Raw genomic sequence first — 13090 nt, 5'->3', positions numbered from 1 at the left:
TTTCACCACTATAGATCTTCAAAATGCATGAGCTTATTTTCTGCAAGAAAGGATTTTATCTTTAACACTGTTTCACTGTGCCAGTATCATCACCAAGAGCTCATGGCGAAGGGTACACCTCATTGCAGAGATTGAGTCATGAAGTCAGTGCTACTGTGAATATGTTGTACCTGTGTCTTTGTGTATCTCTGTGTAAAGCTGTGATGAGTCAGAAGGCTAAGGCTAGTCAGCATGTTAAAGTTACATAACACTTTTGAGGGTGTACAGCGAGAGAAAGGGATTTTCGAGGAAAAAAACAAAAATCAGTAAAACAATGAAAGTGAATTAATCGTGTTAGTTGGGGACATTCTGGGTTAAATGATTACTTTTGTTCGGTTTAACCATGACAGATACAGACAGTGTGTGTACAGATTCTGTGTCCTTAATGTCTTTTTGTAAGTGAAAGTTCCAGTGCTAAATCAGGCACACTGCATTTTCATGTAGCCAACTATTCTCTGCACTTTAGATAAATAAATATTATAATTATAATAATTATAATCATAATAATAAAATATTTAAGAGAAAAATACATTTCGCACAATACACAACGTGTGATCAAAAGGCAGTTCCATGAAGATAAAGCTTAAATATATTTGTCTTGCTTTGCATGGTTTTCCCCTTTTGTAGTACTCAGCAACAGAGAAAATCCAGCAAAATGGGTGTGGAAACTTGTTTTATTTGTGTGTCTGTTTTTGTGTGGCAGATTTATTGGCCAGCAACCGGATGGCATTCTATTGGATCCAGAAGACAGTTTCTGGTGTCAAGCTCTGGAGGACCTGGAGACCTGTGGCCAGTCAGAACTACTAAGAGAAATAGAGGTTAGTTAGTATTTTTCACAACTATTTGACTTCAAGTGTAAAATTGGCATCAAAGATGAATACTGGACTTAATCAGCATACAGTGCTCACTGAAGTGGATTTGCACTTGAGTCAAAGGGTTTTAACAACAGTTTTGTTGCAGGTTTTTATGAACCCTCATATTTTAATGGTTGTAAACATCATGTTTAATCTGCAGTTTATTTTAATGTATAGCATGTTTAGTATTTAGTATTTGAGGGTGAGATGGTTGTCTCGGCACCAGTGGGTCAAGGCGCTGACCTCCTCCCTGTAAGCCGTCTCATCACCTTTGGTGATAAGACCCACCACTGTAGTGTCGTCCACATACTTCAAAATGATGTTGGAGTTGCTAGTGGCCGTGCAGTCGTAGGTGTAGAGTGAGTACAGGAGAGGCCTCAGTACACACCCCTGTGGAGCACCAGTGTTCATTATGACGGGGGATGAGGTGATGCTGCCCAGTCTGACCAATAGTATTTAAACCAGTAACAAATTGTGCTGAACGTATGAATGTTTGTCAAACAATCACATTGGCAAGCACTCAATGTCTCCAAATGGTTGGTTACAAAGCGGTAACTCAACTTGTTTCAATTCATTGCAGGCATCCATCATGACAGGCACAGCCATCAGTCTTGGTGTAGATGGTGTCAACAAGCCTCCATCTGAGCCCATACTGACCCACAGCAGGATGAGCCCATTGCGGCGAAATTCTCTCCTGCATCAAGGCAACTTGCACCACCAAGGAACACACCTCCATCAGGGTGCTCATCTTCACGAGGAAGCCCACCTTCATGAAGAGGCTCAACTTCACCAAGGTTAGTCACTGATATGACACAACTAAGGGTGGTTGTTTCCAAATTTTAAACAGAAAAATATAGTAAAGTATCATTTTATACCATGTATAGAAGGATTACTTGTTAAACAGTTGGTTAAAAACACTTGCAATATGTTTGCCACTCAGACCCCCATCTACACGAGGAGGCCCATTTCAACCAGGAATTGCACCTACAACAAGGGGTCCACATTCACCAAGATATCCAATCCCCTCTCCTGCACCACGAGCCCAAGTCAAAGGCCTCACTGAGAGTATCAGAGAGGACATGGGAGTCCCGTCGGATCAAAGAAGAGATGCAGGGTATTCTGTCACCAACACCACTAGAGCTTCACAAAGTGAGTTCAGAGAGAACTGGACAAAATATGTTTTTGATGTGGGTTAGGATGAAATATTGAGAATATTAGGTAAACTTGCAGTAGATAATTAGAATTCAACCAAAAATATCAATGTAACCATTCAAGCTGACATTGCTGTTAAAGTTTGTAAGCATTGGTATCTGGTCCAAACTTTAAAGTACACATTTTGACTTGACATGTCAAACACTGTCATTACTAATAACTTTAATAATATCCCCTTTCTAGCTAGCATGCATAGTGAGTTCTAGTTTACTCTTATGAGGTTTGAAATGTTCTTTTTTACAGTGCAGAGTATTATGTAATACAGTATAAATACCCAGCCTCCCTGGGCAACTGTTATGCAAGTGACTACATGCCTTCCATGAATTTACAGTCACAATTTGAGGAGACGAGGGCCAAGTGAAACATGTACAGCTCAGAGCCAGAATGAGAAATACATGTTTTATCCATAGAGAGAAAATACATCACAGTGAACAACTATTACAGCCTTAAGTCGTGCCTCGTTAATCGATCATACAACATTTCAGATGAATGTCATAATGCTGCTGCATTTTTGGTTTTGTATCCAAAAGGTACAGCAAACAATCTGGATTGCATTACCAATAATAAAGACTTTATCTTACAGTTGTCCATTATATTATATGGCTTTGTCCATTTATTCGGCTTTTGGTTCCTGCTTTGTGGCACATGGCAGTTCACTGAAGAAAGACGTCTATTATCAGCACAATTGTCATTATCGTTTTTTCCGTTTATTCTTTAGGACCTTGTATTACAAATAAACTTTCAGCTGCGAATACACACCCAGAAAGCAATCAGGTTAAAATGTTTACATGGTAAAATATTTATTTGGATCAGTTTACAAAATAGTTTATTCCACCCTAAAGTAATAAATGTCAGTTTGTGTGCATTTATTCTGGTCGTCCTGTTTAATGAGCATTTTTATTCTGCTTGGGATCTTAAACCAGTTAGAATTGGATCTGGATCTCAGGCTAAAAATCTGTTTATTTTAGCATCTGGTGTTGGTTTGGTTTTAATTTGCATACAAAACTTTTAATTTAGACAAATTTTTGTACTTTGATTAAATAAATTTGAATATGTTAATTTATCAGTGACATTTCTTTGTCTAAATTTCATGTGTTGCGCAGCTTTCTTTATGTTTGTGTGCAGTTATCATGGTTACAAGTGTTATTCCCATCCACAGAGAAACTTATTGTTCCTGCAGTGACACAACAGATATTTTGAGACAGTTTCATCAGACGGGTTGACATGTGAATAGTCTTTTTGTTCTGTTGTCTTGATTAGGAGCACAAGATACTAGCAAATTACATTTTATTACTCAACCTCACATCCTTGTGTTCTGTCACTAGGTAACAGTGATAAAGGACCCAGAGAGTGATGACTTTGGCTTTAGCGTGTCAGATGGTTTCTTGGAAAAAGGTGTTTATGTCAACATGATCAGACCTGATGGCCCTGCTGACAGAGCCGGGCTTAGACCCTATGACAGGATCCTGCAGGTGATGATGATGATAATAATTAGTGTACTGCCCATCATTGCATCCCTAATTCTAATATAGTTTTTTGTTGTGAAGAAAGAAAAAAGCTCACTCTGTCCTCAGCATTTGGAAAAATTCTTTACATCATATTTTGTTATGCTTACATGTAGTTATCTTCACGTCCCCCTCTTTTTTTTTGTTTGCTAAATTAAAAATGTCTACAGTTATGCAAATTACCAAAGTAACCATTGGCTTAATCTTTTTGACTGTATTTAGGTGAACCATGTAAGGACGAGAGACTTTGACTGTTGTCTGGCCGTACCTCTCATCACAGAAGCAGGAGACAGACTTGAACTGGTCATCAGCCGCAACCCACTTGCCAATGATGACCCAGAGGACAATAACAACACTTTAGACCACGCACTTGACCTGTAACACAAATACATACACGTGCACAAAACATACAGAAGACATATTGTAACTGGTGATGAAGCATAAACTTATACATAGTGGAACTGGCCCAAAAACGCAGACACACACTCACTCACACACACACTCCACCGGCTTGCAGTATATCTGTTTAAATACAGAGACTCCTACTGGAACACACATCCTAACACGTGCATGCTCACATAGTCTCCCCATCCCATTTACACTGGGTTGAACTGCTTTTACACAGTACGGTCTATATGAAAGCATCACCACAATACAGAAAAACACACCAAAAGCTCTCCCGATAACTGGCTGGACTCACAGTGTTGTTTCGATTTCAACAATGACTTACTCGGCACTTTAAATAGCCATTTTTACTCATTTTAACCTGCAATACGGGTAAGATTATTTCAGTTTTTATTGCAAGGCCATATGCTCCCATGAACCTACAGTACTTGCACCTGAGAGATCTGCCTTATACAATATTGTAAATGATTTTACCGGAGAAAAATTCTCAGTTTCGGGTTTCCATTTGTTTCACAGAAGGTTACTAAGTACTAACAGAAAACGGAACAAATAGTTCATAATGGGAGTGTGTCTATAATAAATGTAGCCACTTTAGAATTTCATAATGCTGCTAAGATTCTGCTCAAACACTGCTGCTCACTTGACATTACCAAGAAAAAAACAAAATTCTGGAGTGGTCAAGTATAGCTGTTTTTTTCAAGGCAGACTTCTCTATTGGATCTTGCTGCACATTATAATGTCACTTTGGTGACATCACAACGCTGATTTATGAAGATGTCATCAGTGATGCCATCACAACTGCCAAACTGTTATTTTGTTTCATGCTATCATAAAATGAAAGTGAAAGGAGAGAAGGGCGTAATTTCTGCTCCCAATGAAAAATGGTGTCTTAAGTGGAATTGACCAATCACGGCTTTTGCTACACCATAAATGAGCATGAGTGGCTGTGCCCCAGAACAAACTGTACTGCCAAACGAAGAACATCTACCTGCATTTGAAATGTGCCAAATGTTATGACATTATCCACTATATCAATAGTTGTCTGAGATCACTGGGTTCACCTCATCATATTTCATTGCAAGACTACAATGTCAAGCAACAGTAGCATTTCAAATTCATTTCAAATCGCAAAATTATTAGATTTGAGGCTCAGAGTGATTTAATGTAACATCTGTTTGTCTTTATTGGCATATTTGTGTAAGGATGTGTGCCGCAGAATAAATTAACTAGCAGCTAGTTTAATTTTAAGATGTTAAGTCTGATTTATATAATCCAACAACAAAAGGATCATTTCACTTACCAGCGACCTCAAAACTAATATATACTGTGAGCCACTGGGACCATTCTTGGAGAAGAATGCCTAAGCAGTGATTAAAGCTGTTCCCAATAGCAGGCAGTGTCAACACAATGACAAGTGTGATTTAGGAGGATCTATAGGAATTAAAATATTCATAATTTTCCATTGGAGTATCACTTATAAGTATGAATCATCGTGTTTTCATTTGTCCAGCATGAGATCAGCATTTATGGTTGTGGGCCTTCTGCAGTAATGCCCGAGTGTCATGCCGCCATATTTTACAGAGGAGACAAGACACAGTTGTTCCCGATATGTTCCAGAACTGGAATATTACCAAACTGGAATATTTGATAATATTCTATTTTTTGTTTTCTTTTTTATTATATAATCTGTATTTCTTCTACACATCTAATAAGGAAGTGGTATACAGTTGCTTGTGATCTGCAGCCTCACCACTAAACCCTATGTGGTCCTTGAGGAAGATTCAATTATTGAAGAGTCTCATTGTCATGGATCATTTATGCTGTTGTATAGATGTTAAGGCAGTGGGAACAACAAGCAACAAGTCATAAAGAAGTAACATTCTCTTTGTTGTGGCTTTTAATTTAACAGCCTTTTAAACTAGGACACACAGTTCATTCAAATAATAGCTATAGAGCACTACTGCTGTTTGGATTTATTGGTAACACTCGCCCTTTTGCACAAAGATTATGAACAAAGTCAATAGCATCATCTGCTATCAGACCTACTACACTAGGTTGCTGGTGAAGCCAGACTATGGACAAATTTCCGACACACACATTCTTACACAAAAGGCTCTGATAACAAAGGAAATGAAACCGTACAGTGTGTGTTATGCATTTATTATCAAGCCATTTTGTTGTGTCTTTCATGAATGTCTGTTTATGATGTGTAATTTGTATGTGAGTGTATCAGTAGGTTCTATTCCAAGGTGCAATTGGAAATTTCCAGAGTTCGGCCTGAGTTAAACTGAGCCACTATCCTTTAATGGTCAGCACCCTTTGAAGCACTGTGAGCATTCCTGACTACTTGTGTGTGCTCATTTGCAATTTCACCATGGATCCAAAATTGAACTAAGAACAAACATTAGTTTGAACAGAGTGTGTGCCAAATGTTATGTCAAGGATTGAGAGCTGGTTTTACCCACTATTAACCTTCACCACAACATTAAGTGTTGTGGTTTCCTTGACTGACAGCTCATTAGTGCAAGATTCTAATCAGTTCACATAATGCTGACTATTGGGAAAATAGTAAACCTTTCTCTTCTTCCTAAAGCCTCCCCTGCTAACTTTTGATTAGCAACCTTGTCACATCTTACAGATCCCTTCTTGAACTAAACCTGATCTTAGTTGTGCGATAGTTTTAAAGCCCTAAGTATATTTCTACTTCTACTGCTAAGGGAATGTTAATTTCTAATTCAAGAGACAGCCAACTAGAACCTTACACCTGCAATGTGGTTAGACACACAATCTGTATTTTTACACCACTGACGCCTCATTAATGAATGAGACTACAGTGTCCAAGGCCAAAGGCAGTACATCAGGTCAGAAGCACAACAAGTAGCATTTTTTTTAGTTTGGAGTGGTGCACCATTAATATTTAACAGAGCTAGTCCTAGCTGTAGCATCATCTTGTACAGCTGCAATTTATTTATTAATTTGATTTATTCTTCTTTGTGTCAACATAAGCTGTGACTCATCAGCCATCATACTAACCTGTTTTGGGTTTGACTTTCCCAAAAACTAAATTTCAGGGTGTTTGATTTTATAATCAAGGGCACTGTGCATCCGACTAACAATAGTCAGAATGCTCAAAGTAGCTGGAGCACTGAAATACCCTTCACACAGAAACTTTAGAACTTACAAGTCTTCAAGTTTCAAGTTTTGCAACCCCAGACATTAATTCCATTTCCTTCAGACCCCTAATTTCTCATGATTTTTTCTTTTTCCTGCCAAAAATGTGTTTGCTCCAATTATCTTTGGATTAACTGAAATTGGGCTGGCTCTTGTTCCCTCCTACTGATCTTGGCAGTTTATGAATGTGCTGTGCAAAAGTAGGTGCTTAAATTCTACAAAGTAGCAGTTAACTTAAATAAATTGCAGTAAACAGAATAAAACTAAAATCAATCTCTGGTTTTGCTACCATTTTCCACCAAAACAGCACCAATCTTTTACACTTTAAGCTAACTGGCATCATCCAAATATTTCTAAGAACTTACCACAGTTCACTTCTTTGTCTTCTTTAATCCTATTGATAGACATGATGAAGCCATACAATTTCAAAGAAACTGCTCATCTATGTATGGGTTGCTCTTAGTTAACATTTAAATACTTTACTGCAGTATTTTATAAATGCGCAAGTTGCAAGATAAAGGTTTTGTCCTTTTTGAGGAAAAAAACAAATCTAAACATCCTTTGCACACTTGTGTGTGTACACATATTAGCATGAATTATGGTGAACAAAACTATATGGAGTATATGATGGATACATCGTCAGTATAAGGATATTATTATAAGTGAGTAATAGAACAGCATTTTTTTTTCGACAAGACTAACAAAAAAAACTCAACTTTGAGAGAGTCACAACCCCTGTTCCTACCATTTTCTTATGTTGTTATGTAACAGAATTCAGCGGCACCCTATAAGAATTTCCATGTCTGTATGGGTGTGAATAACAAAACATATACAGAAGACTTCTATTTGTCAACGTTTCTCTGTCTAATACATGTATGTGCAAAAAATGTCCACTACTTCTGGGCATACACTGTTTCAGAGGTGTGTGTGTGTTTGTGTGTATGTGTCTGTGTGTGTGTGTAAACTAATTTGTGTACATTTCATTGTACAGTAGTGAGGTTTTAAAGGATTGTGGGCCTTTATATTTTTATTTCCAAAAACCGGAAAAGGCTTAAAATAGTGTAAACTCAACACACATACAAAAAAGGGACATTTACTTCTCTCCAAGCACTTACTGCTGAATATAAAGCACACTGTTGAATACCATGCACTGTAAGTATTTTCATGTACAATGGAACAAACTTTTGTAAAGCAACAAAAAATGAAAATGCTGAGAAAAGCCTTCTGAATTGTTTGTTTGTTTGTTTGTTTTTTTCTTTTATGTATGTATGTGGCCATGTATACTCCCTATGCATTTTTGGGTCAAATGTCAGTTTAAAGCCCAATCCAGAACCGTAACAACTGTTCCGCGCGGATAAGTTTATAATACAAAAAATGTTATTTAATTCCCTGTGCTTTTTCGATTTTGGGGAAAATAAAAATGTTCATGTGAAGATTTAATGGTAATGTACCACATTTTATTAGACTAGCTTGTTGGCATTACTCCCCTGAACCCATTAAGCGATTTCAGTACATTAGATAAGTTATTACATAATCCACCATATATTACATCATCAGCTAAAGTAAAGCCCTTTCACAAGCCCACGCCTGCTCAGTCACTCACAAATATACCATGTAAACATGGTTAATCTTGTCGTACAGCTTAAATAAAGGGCGATTCACCTTCTGACCAGAGGATGCTAGTTCATGGCTATTGAGCAGTAAGGAAAGCCAAACTAGGTAAATGTTACTGGGTAATTACTTTATGCTTCTATAACAAGTTCCTGTAGGGGAGAGAGCACATGTTGCTTTTTCTACCGCACGAGTTGTCAATGTGCAACGTAAGCCAGTCATGTACTCATGATTTTGGTTGGGAGACTACAGTCAAATATTTGTGTTACATTACATCAATCTTTTGGCTCTTTATTTTTATTTTTGGTGTGCATTTTGTTTTGTTTTTTAACATGCAGTGTCTAAATTGGAGAGCCTCAGCTGCAGCAAACTGTGGGTAGCAAAACATTCAATGGCTGCAAGGAAACTACATTATCTTGTCACCTCTTGTCAACTCAACAAATCAGAAAATTACCAGTAACAGATAAATAATGTTAGCTGAACACTAGCAAGTTGTTACAACTAGCAAACTATAGCACCTACCAATCTGACCATTAGTTATACATAAATAACAAATACAATTGTGACAGCAAAACTACCCAAACCAGCTATTTATAGCCATTTTATTCACAACTTGCCACAATAAGTGAGCAGCAATAAACCTACTTAAACTAACCAGCTATAAGTAGGCTTGTTGCTGAGAACTATACAATGAGTCAATAAGATGTCTTGTTAGCTTACTGGCCTGTTTAATGACAGTTGTTGATGAGCTAACTTAAATTTCTTCTCCGATATCTAGCCAGTTAACCTATTTAGCTCAATGATAAACACAAACACTGACTTCTTCGTTGCAGTCAGCGTAATTATGACTTGAAACTGAGAAAATGATGTCATGCTGCACATTTCAAAAGTAGGAAATGTCAGTGTCTCCAGTCTTTGTTCCTATTTTTTTTTATTAATGTGTTTATTTTTTTTAATTATGTTTCATGCTTTATTTTTTAAAGATATTTTGATTTGTTCTTTTGCCTAATATGTGTTTGGATGTCAAAGTTGCTACGGTTCTGGACTGGGCTATTAATAATGTACGCATTGATATTGTGTATTTTTTTTTCCAAACTGTGTAAAGTTCTATTCTATGTAATATAGTATTTTTCTATGACAGTATGCTCTTCCAAAACATAGGAAGAAAATACAAAATGAAAAATAAAACGTATAACTTTGTTGTTGTCATTTTGATTTGTTTGTTTGTTTGTTTGTTTGTTTCATTTTCTAAGAAACAAAGAGTGTACTGCTATACTTCTCTTTTTGAGAAAAGAAAAGATTGCAAAGAAAAAAAATAAAATGTCTAATTTTATGTTGGATGTGTGGATTGTGTTTATTTTGGTAAATCTTTGTGACCAATGGAAAACAATGGACATTCATAAGAGATTATCTTTGGTCAGGATAAGCTCCTTAAATCAAACCTTTATATGCAAAAATTTTCTATCCAGGGAATTTGAACAAGACCTCATTTTACAACTAAAGAGATCAGGTTTAATTTTGGTTCTTCACCCCAAAGCAAACTTGCAGTGGAGGTAATGCTTCCTAGAGAAGCACAAAATGGAGCAGAGTAATCACATTTCTACCACCTACACTTGGGGGTGCTCAGGCTGGGGACTCAGTCGTCCTACTGGGAGACAGAAATTTGAAATAAATTTGCAAGCATTTCAAGCATAAGTGTTTCACTTCATATCTTTATGGGGGTATTGTGTGTAGAATCTTGAGGTGAAAAATTAATTTAATCCACAATGTAATAAGGCTGTAACATGACAAAATGTGAAATAAGTAAACGTCCCCCAATGTGAAACTGGACAGCCTTTCATGATACTCTATGTTTTACTGTTTTTCTGAGCACATAATCTTGTGTTATTAGATCCCTTATCTAAGAGATTGAATTAATGGTTATACTGCCCAACAGAATGGACTTGATCCTGGAGGTAGACCACCCTATACGATTTATATGCCTTCATCAGTTCGATTACAGGTAATTCATTGGGCTCACACTACTAAGTTCACTTGTTATCCCAGGTGTAACCACACAATTACTTTCCTCTGGACATTTTTTTAGTGGACAGGCCTAGTCAGGGATGTGTAACAACATGTGTCTGTCCCTACTCTGTTTGTGCTTAAAACACAGACTTTCCGTTGTCTATCAGCTCATTTACATAGATCCTTAGCTGGACATCCATGGTCCCAAATTGTATTGGATTTTTATCACCTACAGTATCTGTAACCATGAACAGGTAACACAACCATCCCAACTTTAATCAATTGTTTTTCCAGGGCTTTTCATTTTATAGCCCTTCCCAAGCTGCCTTCAGCCTTCTCCATGGCATTCCACTGGACGTTGTCTGACCAGGGTACACAATTCACCTCAATTCACCTCCAGCTTCTGCTTCTCTTCTATCTCCAGACTTAAACAAAAACTGAAAGGACCAATTAGGAGTTGGAGGCAACCCACAATATACTGTTTCATCTAATTAAACAACCTGGAGCTCAAAACTGTCTTGGGTGGAATGCACCCATAATTCCATGATCTTCATGGCACCTATCATTAATCCTATGATTGTACATCTAAAACGGCCCAGAAACCCGATGATTCAAAACTCATGATGTTTCCCAGCTAGAAATTTTTTGTTCCAGTCCTGTGGGAAACCCTTCCTGTTTCCTCTGTGTTTTTAACTGTTTTTGAATCTGTTTTGTCCTGAACTTACGTCACTCTCTTCTGTACAGATGCTTTTTGCCCTTAGTTTCTAAAAGAGACATTGATGATGAGACAGCTGTGGAGCTTAGTGTTTGAAGAAATCACCTGCCTGCCCCTGTCACTGACCCCACTCTAGAATCTCACAGTTTCAACCTGTAAAACTTTTTGATTTCAATATACCTTTTCAGCTTTTAGTACTGTTTCCAGCACCTCAATCCTGGTTTGGTTCCTTGAGACATGCATATGGATCTTTTGAAAGGCTTGTTTCCGTTTTTAGAAAAAAAGACATGTATTAGAACCAGTTTATGTCTGTATTTCTATTTTGAAAACTCTGTACATTTTTACTCTAACAAACAACATGGGTATTTTTGCACATGCAAGAGTGTTTTCTACTGTACATTTTGCTTTTGCTGACGGAATTATTCCCATGAGTCGACTGTTATGTAAGAGATCTAACACACAACATGCAAAAAAGTGTTAGCATACACACAGTCAGGCACACACATTATTGCTTACATAGTAAGCAATAACATATGGGTAGAACTTTAGTGCCCAGTGCACACTTTGTTATATTCACATGTGCTTAAACATTCAAAAGCAGTGGTGGAAAATAGCTTAAAGCTGAGGACATAAAACATATAAGGAGTAAGCAAACGACCTGTGATGACTGAAGTTCCATATCTGTAAGTTTTGTATTACAGTGAAAAAACAATATTGGAGTAGTTTTCCTCCAGCATGCAGGTCACAAATCTTGATTATACAAAGATAGGCTATGGAAAAGTACATAAGATGTGCCCTTGTCCCTTTCAAGTGACCACAACATCCTGGGATCAAAACTGTCCTCATTTGATTTTTTTCTCATCCCTCAGAGCCCTTCCATTTCCTGTTCTCTTCTATTTTTGTTAGCAGAACAAAAGGCAAAAGTAACATGAAACACTAATCAAAAAAACACATTTGTTTTTGCTTTGTGTCAATGCCAAAAAACTGCCTTGAAGATAAAACAGAAAAAAAAGATTCTCAACAGAAAAGTCTATTCTTGGAAAAGGCCAGACAGGGAATGGAAATAACAGCTCTGTGTTTCTTTGTCTGTAGTGTCAATTATTTAAAGCTCAGCAACAAAACAAAAGCATTAACATTCATGTCCCTGTACAGCAGTTTCATGCCACCAACATCCTCTATGTTTTTGTTGAGTCATATGAGAGCAATAACCATAATCGGCATGGATATATCTCCATGATACATTCCTGGTCAAAATTATCACTAAATGTAAAATGAGGAAGGATCCATGACTGTTCCTGATTCAAACAGTGCCTGAAAGAGCTTTTTGTGTTTTCTGATTGCTGAAGCTTAAATGGGATACACAAACCAGTATTTTATAAAGCTTTTATGTAAATATTTTCATGGGAATAGTTAGTTGATTAAATAAAAAAAAGGCCCATTTAACCATAGTGATTGAAGGAAAATTACAGTCTGGGAAAAATGTGTTCAGTAGCCAGCTTCTATTAATCACCAGGATGTCTGAGCCTTTACCCTCTTACTGTGAAACGGATGTTTGGGTCAAAATATTCCAT

The 13090-nt window shown here is 37.1% G+C and overlaps 1 protein-coding gene across 5 annotated transcripts in view; it reads left to right on the top strand.

Moving 5' to 3' along the window:
• grip2b (glutamate receptor interacting protein 2b) overlaps positions 1-10098 on the top strand; it is a 289022-nt gene extending 278924 nt beyond the window's left edge. For all 5 annotated transcript variants that reach the window (XM_023155008.2, XM_014413037.2, XM_014413036.2 and 2 more), the window contains exons 21-25: positions 743-857; positions 1474-1687; positions 1834-2042; positions 3431-3577; positions 3833-10098. In XM_023155008.2, coding sequence (XP_023010776.2) covers positions 743-857; positions 1474-1687; positions 1834-2042; positions 3431-3577; positions 3833-3991 — 844 coding nt within the window. In that variant the 3' untranslated portion in view covers positions 3992-10098. The remainder of the gene's footprint in view (positions 1-742; positions 858-1473; positions 1688-1833; positions 2043-3430; positions 3578-3832) is intronic.
• Positions 10099-13090: the final 2992 nt, after the last annotated feature.

Source organism: Maylandia zebra, linkage group LG5, assembly GCF_041146795.1.
Source record: "Maylandia zebra isolate NMK-2024a linkage group LG5, Mzebra_GT3a, whole genome shotgun sequence".
Lineage (NCBI taxonomy): Eukaryota > Metazoa > Chordata > Actinopteri > Cichliformes > Cichlidae > Maylandia > Maylandia zebra.
Note: the sequence above shows the minus strand (reverse complement) of the source record. Positions and strands in the feature narration are given on the sequence as shown.